Source organism: Diabrotica virgifera, chromosome 5 (assembly GCF_917563875.1).
Source record: "Diabrotica virgifera virgifera chromosome 5, PGI_DIABVI_V3a".
NCBI classification, from domain to species: domain Eukaryota; kingdom Metazoa; phylum Arthropoda; class Insecta; order Coleoptera; family Chrysomelidae; genus Diabrotica; species Diabrotica virgifera.
The window spans coordinates 261,671,222-261,693,695 of NC_065447.1; the positions used below are offsets into that span (position 1 = coordinate 261,671,222).

Here is a 22,474-nt window from a genome sequence, read left to right on the forward strand (position 1 = left end):
GCTCTCGGCCATATCTCGGGAACCGTTTATAGTACAGCTTTGAGAAAAAAATATTTATGACAAAATTTGCCTCGGGAGAAGCCTGGAAATTATTTTCATAATTGTAGGTCCACCGCTAGAGGGCGTAATTGAATATCAAAAATTAAAAAATCAAAATCTTACAAAATTTACCTAATGAAAGGGCACTGGAAATCCAATCATCGTATTCTTCATAAAATTCTGCGAATATTTGATTTCACAAGTTTAAGTCTACCTTTGCAAATAAGAGGTGGGGGTGAGTGGGAACCTTCTTATGAAAAAATGGCTGTAAGTCCGGTTCTGCTAAATGGAATTTTGCATACTTGGTCTTGTTGAAAACTTGGTTTTTTTCGTCAATGTAACTGTCTTATTTTCGAAATAGCCTAATAAGTAATATGCAAGCTAGGATGCTTTATTTAATTATTTTCAGAAATCTAGTTTTCTTTGGAAAATATTAAATACAAGTATACATTTTTAATCCTGTATTACAAAATTAGACGAAATTAGAAACATAATACCGAAAACCGCATGTCGATATCTTTTTTCTATCTCGAGATATTATCTTAAGAAATGTGTAAATTTTAAACAACTGTTAATGTCACCAGTAAACGAAGTTAAGGAAAAGTAGCTACGGAAAAAACAAAGAAACATTTTCCAGATGTAAACGTATAATTAATTAAAACAACAATAAATCAAACAACACTATAAAATATAACAAAGAAATAAAAGCAACTACTTACATACTCAGCGACGACCTAAATGTTCAAATTGTTGCCCATCATTTTCGATGCAAGCATTTACTCTTTCAAGAGTAGTTTGAACAGCAGCTTCAATTTCTGCTTTCGCAATGCTTTGAATGGCGTTTCGTATTCTTTAGATTCTAGATTATGTTTTCTCGAGTAGTGGGCCTAGCGGCAAAAAAGGTCTTTGATCCGTCCCCATAAATAAAAGTCTATAGCAGTTAAATCTGTTGCTATTCAATCTACTCTTGAAAGAGCAAATGCTTGCATCGAAAATGATGGGCAACAATTTGAACATTTAGGCAGTCATTAAGACTAAGTAAGTAGTTGCTTTAATTTCTCTGTTATATTTTATATTGTTGTTTGTCGTATTTTTGTGTTAATTAATTATATACGTTTAAATCTGGAAAATGTTTATTTGTTTTTTTCTATAGCACACTACTTTTCCTTAACCTCCTTTACCGGTGACAGTAACAGTTATGTTTAAAATTTACACATTTCTTAAGATATCTCGAGATAGAAAAAAGATATCGACATGCGGTTTTCGATATTATGTTTCTAATTTCGTCTAATTTTGTAATACAGGGTTAAAAATGCATACTTGTATTTAATATTTTCCAAACAAAACTAGATTTCCGGAAATAATTAAATAAAGCCTCCTATCTTGCATATTACTTATTAGACTATTTCGAAAATAAGACACTTACATTGATGAAAAAAAGCTGTTTTCAACAAGACAAAGTATGCAAAATTCGATTTTGCAGAACCGGACTTACAGCCATTTTTTCATAAGAAGGTTTCCACTCACCCCCACCTCTTATTTGCAAGGGTAGACTTAAACTTGTGAAATCGAATAGGCGCAGAATTTTATGAAGAATACGATGATTGGATTTCCAGTGCCCTTTCATTAGGTAAATTTTGTAAAATTTTGATTTTTTAATTTTTGATATTCAATTACGCCCTCTAGAGGTGGACCTACAATTATGAAAATAATTTCCAGGCTTTTCCCGGGGCAACTTTTGTTAAAAATATTTTTTCTCAAAGCTGTACTATAAACGGTTCCTGAGATATGGCCGAGAGCCATTCTTATTGGGACACCCGGTACATACCTTAGTTGTATAGTATTTTATATTTCTGTACCTGACAATATCTCAAGTATTTTAGCTTGCTGTGTATCGACATAATTTTCAAAAGTAAAACTCGAACATCATTATCACCTTAATGACTTTATCGATCCTATCCTGTATTATTTCAATACATATTGGCATTCGTCTCCGGCAAAAATAGCTACAATCTAGACAAATAACCATAATCACCGACAAGAAGAGTGCAATCTTAAACTCCGGCTAACGTGTGCTCTAATAAGTTTTTCATTTCACGGGGGTCCAAGAAGAATGAAGAAGAAGAATGAAGGTCGCACTCAAATTGCTCTTACAGAATTACTTGTTCGTGAGATCACTTCCTTTATGTTATGTAATTTTCTTTAAATAAATTGACCTTTAGATAGAGCACACCTTATTCGGGTAATTAGTGTTGGTGAGGATGGTCGATTTTGATTGTTTGTGGATTTTGTATACATAGTAATTGACGGGGGCTCTTATGGGTAAATCATGTATGTGCTTTTTTAATAAGCAATGTTGTTACAGAAGCTTTGGATACATGATCCTCGTGTAGAAGAGTAAATGTGATCGTTATTCTCGATTTGGGAATACATGATAGGACAGTTTTTGGGACTTAAGATAATGCAGAATCAACTATTATAGCCAGGGAGGTAGTGTCAAATTTGACCGGAGCATTTTAGCCTGGCTGCTTTCTTTTTATTTAGTTAGGTGTTCCAAAGCTTATTAACAAATGATGTGTCAGCTGGCCCAAAACGGGGGATTTTAGACAAGAAAAGGTAAAATATGAAACTTGATGGAAAAACGCTACAACTTATGTCAAATATTTATCTACGTGACTTACAACTCTTAATAGCTTTGCTGACTTCTCTCCTAGCTTTCACTCAGGCAATCCGGGTTCAAATCCTGACATTGAAATTTTTTTTGTTTTTAAAATTGACATTTTATTTTGAAAAATAATTATTTTCATAATACCACGTTTGTATTATTTATACGAGACAGTATAAAAAAATCTGTATGTCTTTTATAGAATTATGCATAGAAATTATGAAACAGAACTATACATTTGATCATAAATATTATGATTGACTTTAATAAGCAAAGTTGTTGTAAATGAACCCCTGAAGCTTCCTGAGTTTGTACGACCAATCTAAATGAAAAAAGGGGTTGCCCTCCCCACCCCCTCCCGACACTATTTTATTTTTTGGACAAACTGTTTTTTCTTAATGTAATATGATGTGGAACCAAAAGATACATACAACCCTAATTTTTCACTTTTCTATCACCAACCCCCATTTTTAATAGCCATGTAAATATTTCTCTGTTCTCTATAATAGGAATATAAAAATGGATGTTTTTCTGTATGAGGAGCCAGTCAAATTAATACTAAATAGCTTTGTCATGAAATATATCCAGTGGTTACAGCCAATTCCTTCCAAATGGAATACATCCAATAGAAAATAGCTATCGAAAGTGTGCAAATCAATCAAAACACAATAAATCCAGTATTCCGCTGAATAACGCCCTTATTATAAAAATAATTCTTTTTCAAAATAAAGTGTCAATTTTAAAAACAAAAAGAAATTTCATCGTCTGGATTTGAACCCAGATTGTCTGAGTGAAAGCTAGGAGAGAAGTCAGCAAGGCTATTAAGAATTGTAAGTCACGTAGATAAATATTTAACATAAGTTGTAGCGTTTTTCCATCAAGTTTCATATTTTACCTTTTCTTGTCTAAAATCCCCGGTTTTGGGCCAGCTGACACATCATTTGTTAATAAGCTTTGGAACACCTAACTAGATAAAAGAAAGCAGCCATGTTAAAATGCTCCGGTCAAATTTGACACTACTTCCCTGGCTATTAGTCTACAATATGCAGTCAATAAATTCTATAACTGGACCAGGTAAATTTCCCTGACTAAAAGAAAATCGGTGTATATAGAATTTACAAACAAATCTGAGGAACATAAACCTGTAAATATCATAGGACATGAAATTCCATAATGTTAATACAGCCAAATATTTAGGTCTAGCTCTAGACGCTGAACTGGAAAGCATACGTAAAGAAAAAACGGAAAGAATTTGCTATTGAATTTAAAAAGATTGGCTTCTAAGAAGACACTACTCGGTCTTGTCAATTCATAACAAGCTTTTACTCTACAAGCAGAATCTAAATCATAAGTGGACGTATGGCATCCAACTGTGGGATTGTACCAAAAAAAGTAATACTTTTTAAAATAATTCAGACTTTCCAAAATAGAGTATTGACATGCATTGTTAACTCACCTTGGTACATCCGCTACCAAGATATCCACAGAGGCCTAGGGGTGTGGTTTTTTGATGAAGAAATACAAAAAATCACCTGCAGACTCGAAGAAAGGCTACAGCACCAACACGTCGAGGTTGTTGCAACACTTAAGCTTCTGGACAACTCCTGCCAAAAAAGAAGATTCAAGAGGACAAAGCCATAACGAGTTAATGTAGTACATAGTCAGTTTGGGTTCAGAAACGGACTAAGAACCAGAGAGGCGTTATTTGCTTTCAATGTGTTAGCACGAAGAAGCATGGATAAGAATGCAGATGTGCATGTTTGTTACGTTGATTTTAAGAAAGCATTTGACAAAGTAACACATGAAAAATTAGTCCAAATTCTAAAGACAAAAAACATAGATAAAAAGGATTTTCGAATAATAACAAATCTTTACCGGAATCAAAGAGCACAAATTGTAATAGATAACGAGCCCATTCCAGAAATTTAATTCAGGAGAGGAATTAGGCAGGGATGTATTATGTCTCCATTACTCTTTAATGTAAATTAGGAAGCCATTTTTAAAGAAGCATTACTATCTCAAAGTGAAGGAAAAATAATTAACGGAAGATCTATTAACAACATAAGATATGCAGCTGACACCGTGATTATGGCAAGCTCTGCTGAATAACTACAATTATTACTAAACAAGACAAAGAGGTTCCGTGAAGAATATGGACTAAAAATAAAATGAACGTAAAAAAGACCAAATACATGACAATAACTAAGAAAAACTAACTAAGAAAAATAAGAAAAAGGTTAGAATACCACACTGGGTAATTCTTAGATTCAATTAAATAGTTAGTTAGGATCTATACAGTTCTTGATTGGTATTTGACAAGATTGTAGCATTAAATAAACAAGATAAATATATACATTTTATATATTGTGTATGTGCTTTTCTCATCGCGAAGAAGATAAAATGCACATTTAATATGTCATGTTATTGCATGCACGAAAACTTATTACAGCCAATATGGCAATAAACGTTTATAGCTTTACTCAAACATTTCTTAAATATTGGATTTCGATCAACCATGGATGAATAACACTCTATAAACTCGTAGATTACATTTTGTTATAGGGGCAAGTCAATTCGATCAATTTAATGTACATAGTGTGGGCATGTAGGAAGTATCCAAGTAGTACCAAGTACAATTTTCAATGGTGTTTAACCCCGACTTTTCTGGTACGGGTATGGCATGTCAGTCGGTGTAAGAGAACGCTAGCAAATTTCTATGCAATAATGCGTGGCAGAAATTGCTGCATTGGTAAGGCACGAAGTAGCCAAGGGCGGAGATGAATGCTGGATGTAAGTACCCCGTTGAAAACAAAGGAGAACATTTTCAGTGATAATTAGTACCGATTTATGATGTTGAAGGTGTACATTATATTGCAGTGACTATAAAGAGAGTATGGAAGTTATATAGGGCCGTATCTCCTATAAGATATTGGTACACTTCTTTAATCACTTTTATTGACACAGCATACAATATTAAAGTACTTAATAGCAACTTTAATTGAGTGACAGAACTATTTGATGAAGACTACTAGATGAAGAACTAACTGACCCAATTGAAGCTGGCAATGGGATAAAACGTAGAGATTTCCTGAGTCCTCTATTGTTGAACCTGATGGTGGATGAAATAATAAAAAAAAGTAAAAACAAAAAAGGATACCAAATGGGAGAAAAACAACTTAAAATAATCTGCTATGCAGACGACGCAATACTAATCTCTCAATGTGAAGATGATTTAGAACGTATACTACACCAATTTAATATAACCGCTAGAAAATTTAACATGTTAATTTCCCCCAAACAGATAAAATGCTTGGTTATAACAGCAAATGTACTAAAATGTAAGTTAGAGCTGGAGGGCTAAATACTAGAACAAGTCATGGAGTTTAAATATCTAGGCATTACATTATCTAGCTTCGGAAAGCTCGACTAAGAAGTGGAAGATCAAGTGAATAAAGCAAACAGAGCTGTAGGCTGCATGAATGAAAGAATATGGAGAAATAAAGACATCGGAAAAGAAGTGAAAGGCAGAATTTACAAAACAGTCATCAGATTAATAATGACATAGGCTGCAGAAACACGACCTGATACAGAAAGGACAAAAATAATGCTAGAAACAGCAGAGATAAAAACACTGCCAAAAATCGATGGTAAGGTACTGTGGGATAGAGCTAGATGTGCAGATATACCAAGGAGATGCAAGGTGGACAACATTAATAACTGGGTGAAAAACAGAAGATTAGAATGGAACGACCACATAAGCCGAATGACAACAAATATGGTAGTCAGGACAGCGATAGACGGTTCCCCAATAGGAAGACGATCAGTGGGAAGACCCCGAAAAAGACGGAATGACAACTTATTGGAGGTACATTGAAAAACAGACATGAGAGAAAAGATTCATGTCTACATAAAAAGAAGAAGAAGAACTATTTGAAAATATATTTATATACATTAGCGGATATTATGAGACTTTAAGGATATTTAGATGACATCTAGAACTATCTAGATTTTTATTACTTGTTATTTTTTGTCAAGGGACTTTTTGTTTATCGAATAAATTTTATGGAACTGTCCTAACACTGCTCCTTTCATTATAGTTTTTCTCCTTAAACAACTGGTCTATCACGGACCGACTGAAACCAACAGGGTGGATGAGTTCCATCTCATGGTAAGGAACTAATTCCTCTATATTAACTACCTTCTTACGTTTGGGTTTCTATAACCGTACTGGGTCACCTTTTTCGAGAGTTTTCTCGGTAGCATGCATGTCAAGCCTCGTCTTGCCTTTATCACTTTGAAGCTTCAAACTTTTATGAGCAAATTCTTAGACTTTTTCTGTCAAATTATAGATGTACATCAGTTCTTTGCAGTGAGGCAATCCTCCAAAAATAAGATTTTGTAGAAGTTTCATTTCTCTGATAACTAATTATATCATTGATGGAGAATAACAGAAAACTTCATGTTCTAAACGTCTACAGGCTTACAGGAGTAGAGGAACTAAAGTATCCCAATATTTTTGATTATCAACAACAAATATTCAAAGATATTCACCAACAGTTCTATTATGTCTTTTGGTCATTCCGTCTGATTGCTGATATAATCGTAGATACCCAAGATTTTCATTAAATCTGGTCATAATTCTGATTCAAAATGCCTCAGCTAATAGTCGTTTCTTGATTAGAAAGGGGAGCCATTTCAGGTCATTTTGAAATATAATCCATTACGACTATGAACTACCTACCTGTTTTTGTCATCGAAAGTGGACCGAAAATATCCACTGCAAGTCGTGCAAAAGTTTCCTCGGAAGTATGTTTTGCTATTTTACCACGACTTCGTGTTATATGACTTTTTCTAGGGTTACATAAATCGCAGCTTTTACACCAATATTTTACATCTCGACGACTATTAATCGAGTAGCATATGTCTGAAACTCTGGCAAGTGTTCCTTTCACAACAAAATGTCCTCCAGAAAGGCTGCTATACGCTCTGAGCTTCGCTGGTGTCGCTCCTGGCGGATTACTAATTCAACTTTCACCGGTAAATTTTAAATTTATTATTTAATTGTTATCGCTTAATATTTACAACGCTAAAAAGTAATTAAATTGTAATAGATTTTTTTAAGATTTTGCTAATCATTTTGACGTTCTATTGATGAAATATTAATTTCTTACTTCGGATACTTTCACAATTATCGTGTAGATGGCGCTAATATTAATAGATTAATTTATAATTACATATTACGGAACATTAGAAAAACGTAAATTCAGTATTCAGAACGTAAGTATATTTAAGGTAAAAATATATACCACAGCTTTGACCAACTAATATTTTTTATAATTAATGTTTTTAATTTTAATTTTAAATTAATCACTTTGACATTTATGTCAAATTTCCGGTAAACGTTTACAGACTTGCCACTACTGGCGCTCGCGAATTTATAAATATCCCCTCTACGTACGAGCTCACAGCGTATAAAGTTCTTGTAACAACACATTTTTAATTAAAAGTAAATTTAATGAAAAATTTTTTCTTGGTAAAAGGTATATTTATTTCTTCTTTGTCTTCTTTCTGGAAACTCCTTATGCCTTTCAGGGCGTCGTCGGAGGTTTTATTCATCCTTTATCCATATCTTTCATTTCTTGCGGTCCTTTGCTAACTCTTTCATTTGTTGATGTGTTTTCCCTTTTTCCTGACCAATTTCTATAATATGATCCATCCATCTTTTCCATGGCCTCCCTTTCATTCTTTTACCATATTTTTTTGATTCCTTCACCTGCTTTGGTAGTTTTCCCTGGTCCATTCTCTTGATGTGTCCATACCATTTTAATTTTCTTTTTTGGATCTTTGTTATTATCGATTCCTGTTCATCACTGTTCATTTGACAAATTTCTCTCCAAAATTGACATTTCTTCTTTTAACTTTTCTGTTACATGTTCACTAATTGCTAGTTGCTCTTTCAAATGACATATTTACCTTTCTAAATCGTTTTGTTGTTGTAGTATTTTATTTTCTAAATCGGATTTCATCCTGTTCTGTTGTTTTCGTATTTTGCCTATTCTGTTATAAAGGACCAGGCCACACTCCTTATGGAAAAGTGGTCCCGGTCAAATTTGATGAAAGTTTGGTCAATGATACTTCTTGATGTGTAGATTAAAAAAGTCCATGGCACCTGGGTCTGAATAACTACTATTCTCGAGTTATAGCCTTCTGAAGTTGTTGGATTCGAGTGCTCGGTTTACGTTAAGTGCACTAATTTACGGTCAAGTGAACGAAAATATTTATTATTAGAAGAAGAGAAACTCGTGTTCTTCATACATACTTGCGTGTTGTTTATGAATTCGTGGTCAAAAATAGTTGGATCGTAAGATCGTATTTTAGTCTTCAGAAAACCTCCGAAAAGTCTTCAGAAAACTAAAGAAGTGCGGTATAAAAGGTGCTGCTAGATCGATATAAGCATTATCATGTTTTCATGAATGCTTCTTAATTATTGAATACCATCAAAACTACAGTTCCGCCTTATCTTTAGAAAACTACTGAACAGTGGCGGATCTAGGGGGGATGGGGGTAATTCCACTCGTAACATTTTCCAGAATAATTAAAGAAAAAATTGTGGAAACATAAAAAAATACATTAGTTGATATGAAACTTGTCCCGGATATCAGATATAAGACAGGTAGAGAACATGGAGTTGATTTCAATACAAAAAAAAACAAAGTAAATGGTAGTTTGTAAATGTTAAATATTAATTACAATTGTCTATGGAAAAATCGAGTTTAAATCATCTTTGACTATTCGTATGTTAACATTTTGCTGATTTCGGTTAGATGCATCATACGTCGTGTTAACTAACGACCTATCAAGATACTTAACATTGGGTTGATGTCTTGCAAAGCCTAAAAACCATAACACACTGGTGATATGAGCACAAGTACCTACAGTTCTCGCACCAGATTGACAGGTACAGTTGTACCCGTTAATCGGTTCTTCTACAGGCTCATCTTCATCATTATCTTCATCAATCGTATAGGAAATGAATACTTGGTGCTTTGTAGCTTGCCGAAACCTAGAAAATATTAGAACTCTTATGAATCCCGGTTTATCCATATTCTCATCAATTTGAAACTCTTCGTCATTTTCTCTTATTATTTTATCTTGTTTGTAAGATGGTGCCAGTTTAATTTGATATATCCCAATCGTAAGGTCTTTTAGGTAGTCTAAGACGAAAACAGGAAAGTTAGCAAAATCATGATTATGAAGCCTTCTCCATTGACCATTTCTTCTATATGATTATACCTAAGTATGAATATTATAGTTGTTATAAAAATAACCCTACAAAATTATTCTCCATAATATTTTGTATTAAAAAGCTCATCATCATTGGCTATAGAACCCCTGGTGGACCTCGGTCTGTTCGAGAATCAGCTTCCATTCCATTCTATCCTCCGCCTTGGTTTTCCAATTTCGTACTCTTAACACCCGTAACTCATCTTCTCTGGTCCTTAAATCGTACTCTGGGCCATGGGCGCCCATACCCATGGGCAGGGGGGGCGTGACCCCCCTGGCTTTTCGGGTGCTTTGAATTATATATGGTTATTCAAAGTATACAAAATATAATGTGCAACATCTTCTTGTTTGCCACCCCCCTAAAAATTTTTATATAGGCGCCCGTGCTCTGGGCTTACGTCTTTTCGTCACACTCTCCGGTCTTTGATTATAAATGTGTTTTGATGGCTCCATCTCGTTCAATAAAGTTATTTCATTAATTCCAGAACATGTTACCGGTGGAATTACCCCTATCCCCCTAGATCCGCCACTGTTCAGTAGTTTTCTAAAGATAAAGCCGAACTGCAGTTTTGCTGGTATTGCATAACTGAGAAGCATTCATGAAAACATGATAATGCTTATATCGATCTAGCAGCACATTTTATACCGCACTTTAGTTTTCTGAAGACTTTTCGGAGGTTTTCTGAAGACTAAAATACGATTCAACTATTTTTGACCACAAATTCATATACAACACGCAAGTATGTACGACGAACATGAGTTTCTCTTCTTCTAATAATAAATATTTTCGTTCACTTGACTGTAAATTAGTGCACTTAACGTAAACCGAGCGCCCGAATCCAATAACTTCAGAAGGCTGTAACTCGAGAATAGTAGTTATTCAGACCCAGGCGCCATGGACTTTTCTAATCTACACATCAAGAAGTATCATTGACCAAACTTTCATCAAATTTGACCGGGACCACTTTTCCATAAGGAGTGTTGCCTGGTCCTTTGACTTACCTCTAACTTAATTTTTTTTTTAACTTGCGATAAACTATTTATGATTTCTACCATTTTATTTTCTCCTCCTTTTCGTCCTCCTTTTCGTTTTTTTTTTGCCTACGCCCCTGCTTTTTCTCTTTTTTTCTTTGTTTTTCTTGTCTACGCTTCTGCTTCTCCTGTATTAAATTTTTATTTTTTGGAAATGTGTCAGATCTTGTATTAACCATTAACAATTACTTAACATATCTTTCACCCCATCGCTGTCACCAATGTGACACTTAACGATGTTACAATTTTTGATAACAACTTTAACTGAATGTTCAAAAACTCAATTACTACTGATTATTATGATAATCAATCAATTAGACCTGAATCACGCGTGCCAAAAAAGAAATTTATTAATATCAAGCTGAAAATTTGTTAATGGATTGAACACTGGAACAGGGGAAGTTTTAATTTTGGAACTGGTTAAAAATTTGGAACTTCAGACTACGAAAACGTTCTATGTATTTTGTCGGACAGAACTTCCAATTGATTTGTTACCCATTCATTAAACTCTAATGCAAAAATCAGACTGCTATTTACCACCAATAAAATACCTGTCATTTGAAGTAATGTTCTACGTGTCGGATTTATTAAAATGCCCAACACACTTGTCGAACAAACATTTCTTCATATAGTATAAAGTTTGCTACTGAATAAATTTAAAAACAGTCTGCTAGTTTTCACAGTTATAAACTTATCAGTATGACACGTTCCACAATTAAAATCGTTTTCCATAATTAAAACTTCCCTTGTTCCAGTGTTCCAGTACATAAAAGTTTGTCCGATTAGAGACCGCCGTTAAGCTATTCACAAAATTTCAACTTGCTATTAATAAACTTGTACGCAGGATCCAGGCTTATAATACTTAAACTGTCAACAATATTTTAAACAAAAATTGTGGTTTAGTTCCTAATTAAAATAATAAATTATATTAAATTGCCAAGAAAATGACTCATAACCATAACAATAGCGATAACCCTTGCAACAAAGGCAAAATCCATGCCGCTGGATCTCAAAGTACACTTCAAGTTATTTGCAATCGTTGAAAATATTAACAGCAGGCCTCAAGATCACGTTCGAATCTGATTTGCTCATTGTTTTGCGGCAATACCAGAGGCTGGTTTTTTTAAGAAAATAAAAACGCAATTATTCTTTGAGAAAATCAAGGCAGCCCGAAGAATGCATTAAGTAGGCATCGTGGATTACGACTGATGGTTAGCAATACGAGTACCATAATGTTCCATGCTTTTTATTTTAGTGCAGTCACTGAATGTTTTTACATCCGATTTTGTTGTTCATCTGTTCGAGAAGTTATGATGAAAATTAGAGGACCCTTTCGATATTTTTTAGGAAAAAGTGAAAAATGAAACATACCTACGCCATTCCCACAAAAATCAAAATTTATAGTAATCCCTACAAGGCTTTTTTACTTTAGCATAAGTAATAACTTCAAACATTTTGACCTGTTTAGAATGCATATTTTGAAAAGAAAAATATGATTTAAAAAATTAGAATTTTTCATATCTTCGTAATTTTCATTTTCTTTCAATAATAACTCTAGAAATACTCGATATACATAAAAAATAGTAAAGAACCAAATTTTACAGCACAGCCGCCCTCTAATTTTTAAATAAATTAAAACAAAATAAATTTAATAAGATCCTATAGCTCTTGAAAATACGTTTCAAATGGTTTTTAGATAAACATGATATTATAAAAATTAATGAAGTTATTCTAGGAAAATCAATAACATTTGTTTTGAAAAATTTTTGGAGCATAATTAATTTTGTTGCTATCAACTTCTTCTGGAGCTCATCTGATAGGTATTTCTGTGTACTTTGACAAATTTTTAATACGTGTATGTCATAAAATGCATCGTTTTCCCGAGATTTAAGCTTTAATACTTATATTTGAGTACTTACTCACCGAAAAAACTATACAGTCAATTATCCATCTCACTATAAATTAATATTAAAAGGTTTATCAAATAAGCAATTATTCGATTTCGATTTTATTATTTTTAATTTTAGTAATAATAACTGTTTTGCAAAAACTTATAGTTGATTAGCTATTTATGAAAAATCTTTAAGATTTAAACATCCATTTTTTCAGGAAAAATTAAAATCTTTGATTTTTAATAACTCAATAGTTATTTTCCTAACTAGTGCGGAAAGTTATACTTTTCCGCACGTGATTGCAGTTTCGAGTCTTGCACTTCCAGTCGAGTGCGGAAAAGAGACTTTCCGCAAGAGTTAGGAACAATATTTTTCTACGAGCGTTTAAAAGATGACCAAATCTTAATCAATTAATTGAATTAATATGAAACTTCACAAATTAATTATTTGACAAGGTTGTCAAAACCAAACTTTCCATATATTTGTTTACAATGACGACGATCTTGGTTTCCATGACGACGATTCAAAACCACTGTTATTGTCTACTGATTTGACTTTCGAATATTGTGTCAAAATAATTTTATTTCATCGAATTGTCGCGTTAATTTCATTAAAACATGAACACTATAAAATACATTTGAAATAAATTAGTAAATAGTATCTAAATATTAGTTTATTGCATGTATTATAATTATTTTAAGGCCATATTAAAATATCTAAATTCAGTGCGGAAAAGTAAAACTTTCTAAACTAAAACGCGTGCGGAAAGTAGACTTTTTTGTACGCTGGTAGAAAAAAAGTATTGATTTGTTTTAATAACTTTGTATAACAAGTTTTGCTTAGAAATTTTCCCTCTATCGATTGTCTGGGGTTATTTTTAATAAAATAATTCTCATTCCCGCTAAGGGGTGGTATCCACCCTCAGGATAAAAGCGCAAGTTGGCACCATATAGGCAGGCAGGTATCGTGCTTAATCGATTTTAACAGAGACTTGTCAAAAAATTTCTCTGATTTATGAAGAAATTCAAACTTTAATTAATCAAATATAGGCAAATTGAAACTCACGCCCTCTTTCTTCTATTAGTACAGATCCTAATGACCTCAGTTCCTTAACACCCTACTCACTTCTTTATTGGTCAACCAATGACAGTAGTTCCAGACAAAGATCTAACCAATATACATGTCACTAGATGCCAGTCAAACCGATATCAGTTCATCCAGCAAATGTGTCAAAGCTTTTAGGAAAGATGGAAAACGAATACATCTTCCAGCTGCAAGTTAAGGGCCGCTGGACGAAAAATCAAGAACAGATGGAGCCTCGGTCCTTATAAAGGACGACAATACCAACTCATACTATTGGTAGCTAGGCCAAATAATCATTGTACATCCTGGAAAAGACATCACTCGAGTAACTTCAATTAGTAATGCTTCCACTGGCATCATCAAACGTGGATTCAATAAAATATGCCCACTCCCTCTAGATTCTGAAAAGGAGCATTTTAAGGTGGGGACAACACACGACAAGGTGTATATCGGACGGACATTGCCTAATAGGTCTAAATTACTGTCGAAAACCACCTTGAATCAGCTCAGAGTCATAACCAGAGACATGTTAACTGTAGACAAGACTAATCTACAGGTTATTATATCTATGGTCATAACAGGTTTTCTTACTGGGCATGCGTCAGTTAAGGAGCTGCATACAATGGAGCTGTTTCATGGAGACTTGAGCTACAAACTCTATAGCAGAGAACCTGACACGTCAACCTTGCATGACTGCGAGGCATTGGATCGCAGGCGGAAAACACTTTTTGGAGACAACGAAGTGACTCAAAATACATATGGCATCCGCCCACTAGACCTGTATAAGCTAGTACAGGGTTCCAGAAATCTAGAACGGGTTTCATAAAGAATTGGGAGATGTACAGTCAGGTTTCATAAAGAATTGGAAGATGTACAGGAAGATAAATCAAGTGGCTGCTGTACGACCGGTTCATAATACACTGATTCCAGGAAAAAAAAGGTGGAGAATGTATGAGCAATTGAGTAGCGTCGTCCCTGACGTGTGTTGCCCTTCACTCCTCTGTCAGACCAGTAAAAGAACTCAGTTTGTCTCTAGACATAAAATATGTCATACGTCAGTACGATACACACACGTGCTATATTTGTATAATTACTTTTTCAATATAGTCGTGAAATCAAGTCTACCAGTTGTTATTAAGAGCAATACAATTCTCAATTTTTCACCCTTTGAAACGAAGTCTATTTTGACTTTTCTTGTGAAATTAAAAAAAAACAAATTGCGCGAACGCTCTATTATCGTTTTTTTTTTTTAATTTTTGGGTTGATTTTTTTGTAACTGTGTTGATCTATTTCTTTCCAATTTTTTCGGTACCTAGTTAGTTTTGTACACCTTGTATCTATATAGTTGCGAAAGAGTTTCTGCCTCATCTGTACAATCTAATAATAAGGCCAGAGGCAGGTCCAGAGTCACGTCACTATCGATAGATGCAATAATGAGAGACGTTGGCGTTGGATGAGTTGAAATTGTGAAAAGTCATTACTGGAAAATACGATGTATAAACACACTGACCTATTATTACCGGTCGTTAATGACCTAAAATAAAAGAGAAGTGCTTCAATTAGAAAAAAATAATCTCTTCAATTACGTGCCATGAAGCTGTCATTCATTAAAGAAATTTCCGACGATGATGATTTAGTCCAGTGGCGATATGCTCCAGACGGGATATAATTCCTAATTGAAAATAATATAGGTATAGATATAATTAATAAACATTATATTATGATCACTAATCATTAAGGAAACAAAATGTATGATGATTTCTAAGAAGGACCGGCAATTTGGTGTCGACCAATAAGTCAGTATAAACGGTCAACAAATAGAAAGGGTAAAAAATACACCTACCTTGGTACGAACGTCATATTGACAATAATTAAGACCATTCCCTAGAAATCAAATGTAAGATAGAAAGGCAAGATCTGCATTTCAAAAAATGGCTAAGCTATTGATGTCATAATTTTTCTTCTTATTCTTATTCCTGCTTCCTTAACGTGCTTCCGCCTGTTCCATTTTCGGATGCCTCTCCATCAGATATCCAGGTTGTCACTCCATCTCTCCCTTGGCCTTCCTATACTCCTTCGGCTGTATATTTTAAGCAAAGTAAAATATCTTCATAACTCAAAATTATTACTATTGGGCTATAAATCATCAAAAATATACATCTTACTAAAATGTATAAAATTACCGTAGACTGGTTGACTGGTACGTAAAAAAGTCGTTAAGGAACCTACGCACGTGTTGGAATTTGTGTAAAGAATTTGTTAACCAATGCGTGCAATACATAATAAAGGATTATGTACTTCCGCGTTTTCTTTGCTTATTGTATGTTTTAGAATCAAACAATAGAATTGATGTAGATTTATTTAAAAATTTAGAACTATGTTCTAGTTTTTTAGACTCTTTTTTATTGAAACCTACACAAAAATAGAAAGTTAATTAATTATAAGATAGATGCCAGCAAGTTAATCGACATGTATTGCAAAATTTTAATATCTAACAGCTGGTTCTATAATAAAACTCTTTGGCTCTAATAAGACATGTTAAAAAATAACGAAATCAGTGCCGTCTAGGACGTTTGTAAAACAACATGTGGGTTTCTAAGCTAATTTGTTTTATAATTAGAGCTCAGGAAATATGCACTTAAAAAAACCCTAAAATATGCATGCAAATATGCACAAAAAACAGTTGAAATATGCACTTAAATATGCTTTTATGCATGTAATGCATATAAATAAAAAACGCCGTAATCCTTGTTTTGAAGGTATTTAATTATTTATTTGATGCCAGTGGACTGTCGAGGTATTTGCTAAAAAAATATTTATTTTATGCTAAAGTCATAAAAAATATTTATTGAAATTTCTATAACCTACATCATTATATTCATTTTTTATTCTTTATTTTTATCATCATTCTTTATTATTCATTATTACAATTATTATTAAAACTATACATTGTTAAACGGTTTTCTAAATTTTCTACAGAAAAACAGTCGTATGTATATCTGATTGTAATTGTTTAAGCATACACGGAAAAACTTCTTTCTACTTTACATGAACTAAAGGCCGGTTGTTCGAACGCTAATCAAGAAGTTGATTATAATCAATCATTTATTGTAACCAATTTTCTTGATGGGAATCAAATCGCGACATGAAAAATACATGTAAAACACTAATCAGTTATTGATTGTAGATAAAACAGTAATTAAAATATAGCCACAGCTCTTAAATTATTAAAAATTGCTTATGATTAATATTGATTTGTAAGTAAAAACAAGAAATTAACATCAGAAAGAGTTTAATTATGTTTTATTTTAAATTAAAACCAAAATAATAAAATAAATCAGTCAACATAACCTCAAAATGCGACATCTGTCAGAAGTACGCTTAATCAAATATAATTTTAATTAAATATTTGATAATGATCAGTTTTGATTAGCGTTCGAACAACCGGCCCTTAAAGAAGCAAACTTAAAATATTGTTTAATTAAGGGTTCTACCTATAAAATTAAATTATCTTCACATTTCCCCATCTTAATAATATTTTTTTAATTATTTTTTGATATCCTTCATTTTTTTAACGCCGTGCAGATTTTTGATACACTTTGTTGATTTAACCAAGGTGTTTAATTGTTTCATTTAATGAATTGATAACTTCAATACTTTGTTCTAAAGAAATGTATCGCTTTTCTAATTTAGTAATTGGCTAAGCAATATTTACAAAATTGGTTTGGATATGTGTCAAATTACTTTTAATAGCGGTTGTTTTTTTAAAACATCCACACATTTTTCATAGCTCCTGAGTTACGTCTACATCGAAACTAAAAATGACGTCTCTAATTTCCTCAAAATTCTCGGTTATGAAATTTACAGAATTTAGCCATGTTCTCCATCTAGTTATCACAAGTTCAGGTGGTAAACGCACATTAGGTAAACAATCTTTATATACCTTATACCTATACTCGCAGAAAGGCTTTTAAAAATATGTTTTTATATTTGATACAAGGGTATTGACCATTTTAAATTCCATCCTTACAGTTTGTAGCATCCTGCTACTGTGCTACTCTAATTGTAGCAGACGCGTTCTCTAGACAAGTAACAAATAAAAAAATATATTTTTACATGTTTACTACCTTTGGCCATATGGCGCAGCATCACTTAACAATAACAAAATGTTTTGACTAACAAAATGTGACTGCATATTGTAGAGTCCCCTTCGTCTTCCTTATTCGTCGCCTTATAAATTGTAAAAGGTAGATATTAAGGATATTACCAGAAAGTGGTTCCACGAGAATTTTCAGATTTATTGTTTAGATCTGAGATTTTTCATTTCTCTTTTAAATGCATATATGCAAAAAAAATGCAAAAAAGTCTAAAAATATGCAAGTTTAATAAATGCATATGCACTTACAAAATTTATCCAAAATATGCAAATATGCACTTAATATGCATTTTGCATATTTCCTGAGCTCTATTTATAATATAAAATACAGAGTTTCGTAGGATATATTATTGAGAATATTATTTGAAATGTAGGTCTACCGTAGAATGTTGCGCATACCATGGACCGCACACCGCACAAATAATTCAATACTAGCAGAACTTAACATAAAAACTAGACTCAAAACAACTATCAACCTAAAATATACTGAGATATTTTGGACATAAATATAACCATAAGAAGAAAAGACATGGAGCGAATGATAGTTGAAGGCAACGTAGAGGCAAAAGATCCAGAGGAAGATCTTCAGTACGATGGTCGGGCCAAATAAAGGGCATGACTCCGAACCAAAACAACAAGCACAGAAGAGAGATAATTGGATACAAATAGTTATAAACAAATTACGTGACGCAACTACATCCTTACAAAGGAGAAAACATAGACGAGGCTTATTGAGAATATTATGTTTGTATCTAATTTTTAGTTAATTTTGTAGTATGTTCCTGACGAAGTTAAAAAATATATACATATCATCTATTATCAACAAAATATCGAACTCCAGAAAGAAATGTAGTTACAATAATTTAAGCCGGAGACTTCATTCCCGATATTTCAACAATAATCTGTAGTGTTATACAATGTATCACATATTCTGGTACCAAAAATAGTTTGCTTGAACCTAACTTACCTTAGTACAAATATGCACATAAAAAAAGTTACAGCCGTTTGAAGTTACAAAATGAAAATCGATTTTTCCCAATATATCGAAAACTGTTTGAGTTTTCTTATTAAAAACGGACCTGTAGTATTCTTATAACAGGAACATCTTAAAGTAAAATTTGTGCACCCAATGAAAATTTTTGTTCCCTTAAACCACCCAAAACTTTTGTGTACGTTCCAATTAAATTATTATTGTGGCACAATTAGTTAAACACAATGTTTCTAAAACTTTTTTGCCTCCTAGTACTTTTTCGAAAAGCTAGTTTTTATCGAGATATTTTGAATATTTGTCAAATCCGCCACATATTTTTTATATATTTATGGGTAAGTACGATTATGGAGGTAATAATATGAAAATTTATTTATTAATCACAGTTTGAGGTATATTTTGAACCATATTAAAAAAGAAGCCACATCTCGATAAAAGATGCCTTATCGAAAAAATGCTGAGGCAAAGAAGTTTTAAAAACACTGTGTTTAACTAATGGTATGGTTCAAGTGGAAATCGGTGGGTCTGCGCATTATATGAAAGAAATTAAATATGTCTCAGACACTCCAGAAGCCGCTAACGATAAAATGTTATTAATCATTGTAAATGATTCGACGGATATTAGTACAGTGAAAATAATAAGACGAGAAATAAAGTTTTTTCTACTTTAAGACAAAAAAAGCAAGCTCATTAGCAGAAACCGATTCAAAATTATTTGCACATCATATTTGAAACATTATTTGGTTGAAAAATCTCATTTTTGTTGGCACAAAAATTTATTAATTTGTCTGGACCAAATTACAGTTATGTTTATCTTAAAAGGGATATATTACTATCAACATTCACACAGTGTTACCAAACTGAATTTTGATATTTTGGGTGTAAATTTTTTCCACCGATCTCCGAGGGTACAATACCGCAATAATAGTTTAATTGGAACTATTTTTGGTCCCAGAATATGTGATTTAATTTATGACCTGTATTTTTGTTTTGTAATTTATGACACTTTTTGATAAAATATATTTAACTATAAACACTGTTTGTTAGCTTTACTGTACTTAAATGTACACGTTATATAAACTAATATATTTTCCATTGCCGTAGGTGCCCTAACCCGTTCCCAGTTCCCGGTGTTCACCATCTACGCGCAGAAGAGCTGTCTCGGGGTGAAGCCTTGCGAGAGAGCTTGGTGCATAGACCGAGTGCAAAACCATCGACTGACAGGATATGTAAGCAGCCGGCAAGTCGTCCAATCTCGTCAAGAGTGCCTTGAATTGTGCCTTGGGGAGAGCGAATTCTCGTGCAGGTATGTAAAAATCAATTGTAATAGTGTAGAGATGGGGATGTTTATCGAGAGTGGACAATGGTGTTTTTTGTAGGCTCATTGGACATTGGGTTATTCGCTATGTGCAAGCTCTAAGGTTAATGCCAGACAGGCGATAATTTACTGCGCCGTAAGAGCAGTAAAATGAAGCGCGAAAATGGGTCCCACGGTGAGTGTAGTGGATGGCCTCACTGAGCTGTAAAATATCGCGCAGCAACATCGAACGGGCCCATCTTCGACGTCGTGTTGCAAAAGAATGAACCTGGGTCCAAATCTGTAGCTCATCTAGCCACAACAACGACCAAAACACTGTAATTAGATCTCGCGATAAGCTGTAATTTTCATCCCCGTCTGGCCATGATTTTTGCTGCAGCTACTGCCGCTTCATTTTACAGCGCTTACTGCTCTTCTTCTTCTTCTTCACGTGCCATCTCCGCGACGGAGGTTGGCAATCATCATGGCTATCCTAATCTTAGATGCTGCTGCTCTGAATAGTTCGGTTGATGTGCTTCCGTATCATTCCCTCAAGTTACGCAACCATGAGATTCTTCTACTGAGACTCTTCCTACACTTCTCTTGCCCTGGATTATCCCCTGTATAATCAATTGAAGTATGTTGTATCTCTCATTACGCATAACATGCTCCAGGTATTGCAGCTTTCGTGTCTTGATGGTTCCAATATTTCCAGTTTTTTGTTGACCCTTCTGATGACTACGTTGTTTGTTATATGCTCGGTCCATTCTTCAGGATTCTTCTATACACCCACAGTTCAAATGCTTCTAACTTCTTAGTAGTCGACGCGTTAAGTGTCCATGCTTGTATCCCGTAAAGCAGGGTCGAGAAAATATAACACCTTGCCAACCTAACTTTCAAGTCTAATTTCAGTTCTCTTGCACAAAGTACCTTTCTCATTTTATTGAAGTTTGTTCTTGCTTTCTCTATTCGAACTTTGATTTCTTTGGAGTAATCGTTTGTGTGATTAATTATTGTGCCAAGATAGTTGTAGTTTTCAACTTGTTCTAAGCTTGTTTTAAAATACGCACTTTGAACCGATGAAACTTACGGATCATATAAATAATACATAAGCAAAGTACCTTGCAAGTGGTAAAGATAAAATTTATTTGTGATGCTAATTACGGGGTGATTTTCGCAGTTTTTTTTACCAAAAAATAAAAGGAACCAACAATATACTGAGTGTAACTCACTTACTTTTAATGTTAGAAGTTAAAAAAAAAACAAAAATAAACCTTTTTTTAAACACTTTAAAAAAGTTGAAATGAATTTTCTCCGAAAAGTGCTCCGCTTTTGGGTTATTTCACATTGAAATATTCGATTTGGAATTTGACGAAGAAGAACCTACTTTTAATTAGCTACAACTCTGCTTCTACTGGGTCTCCAGACCTCATGCTCCTACTGGGTCTACAGACCATTTTTTCAATTTTTTATAAGCTATATTTTTACTAAGGATATTTTTTTCGATAAAACACTTCCTTTTTGAGTTATCTCCGAAAAACCGTCCAAAAACAAGTTTTTTTGTTAACAATGAACATATTCACTCGCAAATAAGTGACAAAGAAGGATAAAATTAGAAATGAGTATATTAGGGGAAGTCTAGGTGTGGCACCAATTGATGCCAAAATGAGAGAGCATAGGTTAAGATGGTTTGGTCATGTTCAACGTCGAGACGTTAACCACCCAATACGAAGAATAGCTGAAGTGCAGATTCCTGGAAGGAGTAGGACAGGAAGACCAAAGAAGACCTGGGGGGAGACGATAAGGCACGACATGTTGGTAAAGGGGATTAACATTGATATGGCCCAAGATAGAATTGTGTGGAGAAATGCAATTAGGGAAGCCGACCCCGCATAGGGATAAGGCAAAGAGAATGATGATATTCACTCGCAAATAACTCGAAAAGTATTGACTTAGCGAAAAAACTGTATAGATCAAAAGTTGTTTATAATTTGTCATTTTATCTAATTCCGGTCTTATTTTGAATGTATATTTTTCA

General features: G+C 33.5%; 1 protein-coding gene across 2 annotated transcripts in view; it reads left to right on the forward strand.

Annotated features, from left to right (window-relative positions):
- LOC114329670 (uncharacterized) overlaps positions 1-22,474 on the forward strand; it is a 634,276-nt gene that overhangs the window by 451,054 nt on the left and 160,748 nt on the right. For both annotated transcript variants that reach the window (XM_028278866.2, XM_028278860.2), the window contains one exon: positions 20,244-20,445. In XM_028278866.2, the coding sequence (XP_028134667.1) occupies positions 20,244-20,445 (202 nt within the window). The remainder of the gene's footprint in view (positions 1-20,243; positions 20,446-22,474) is intronic.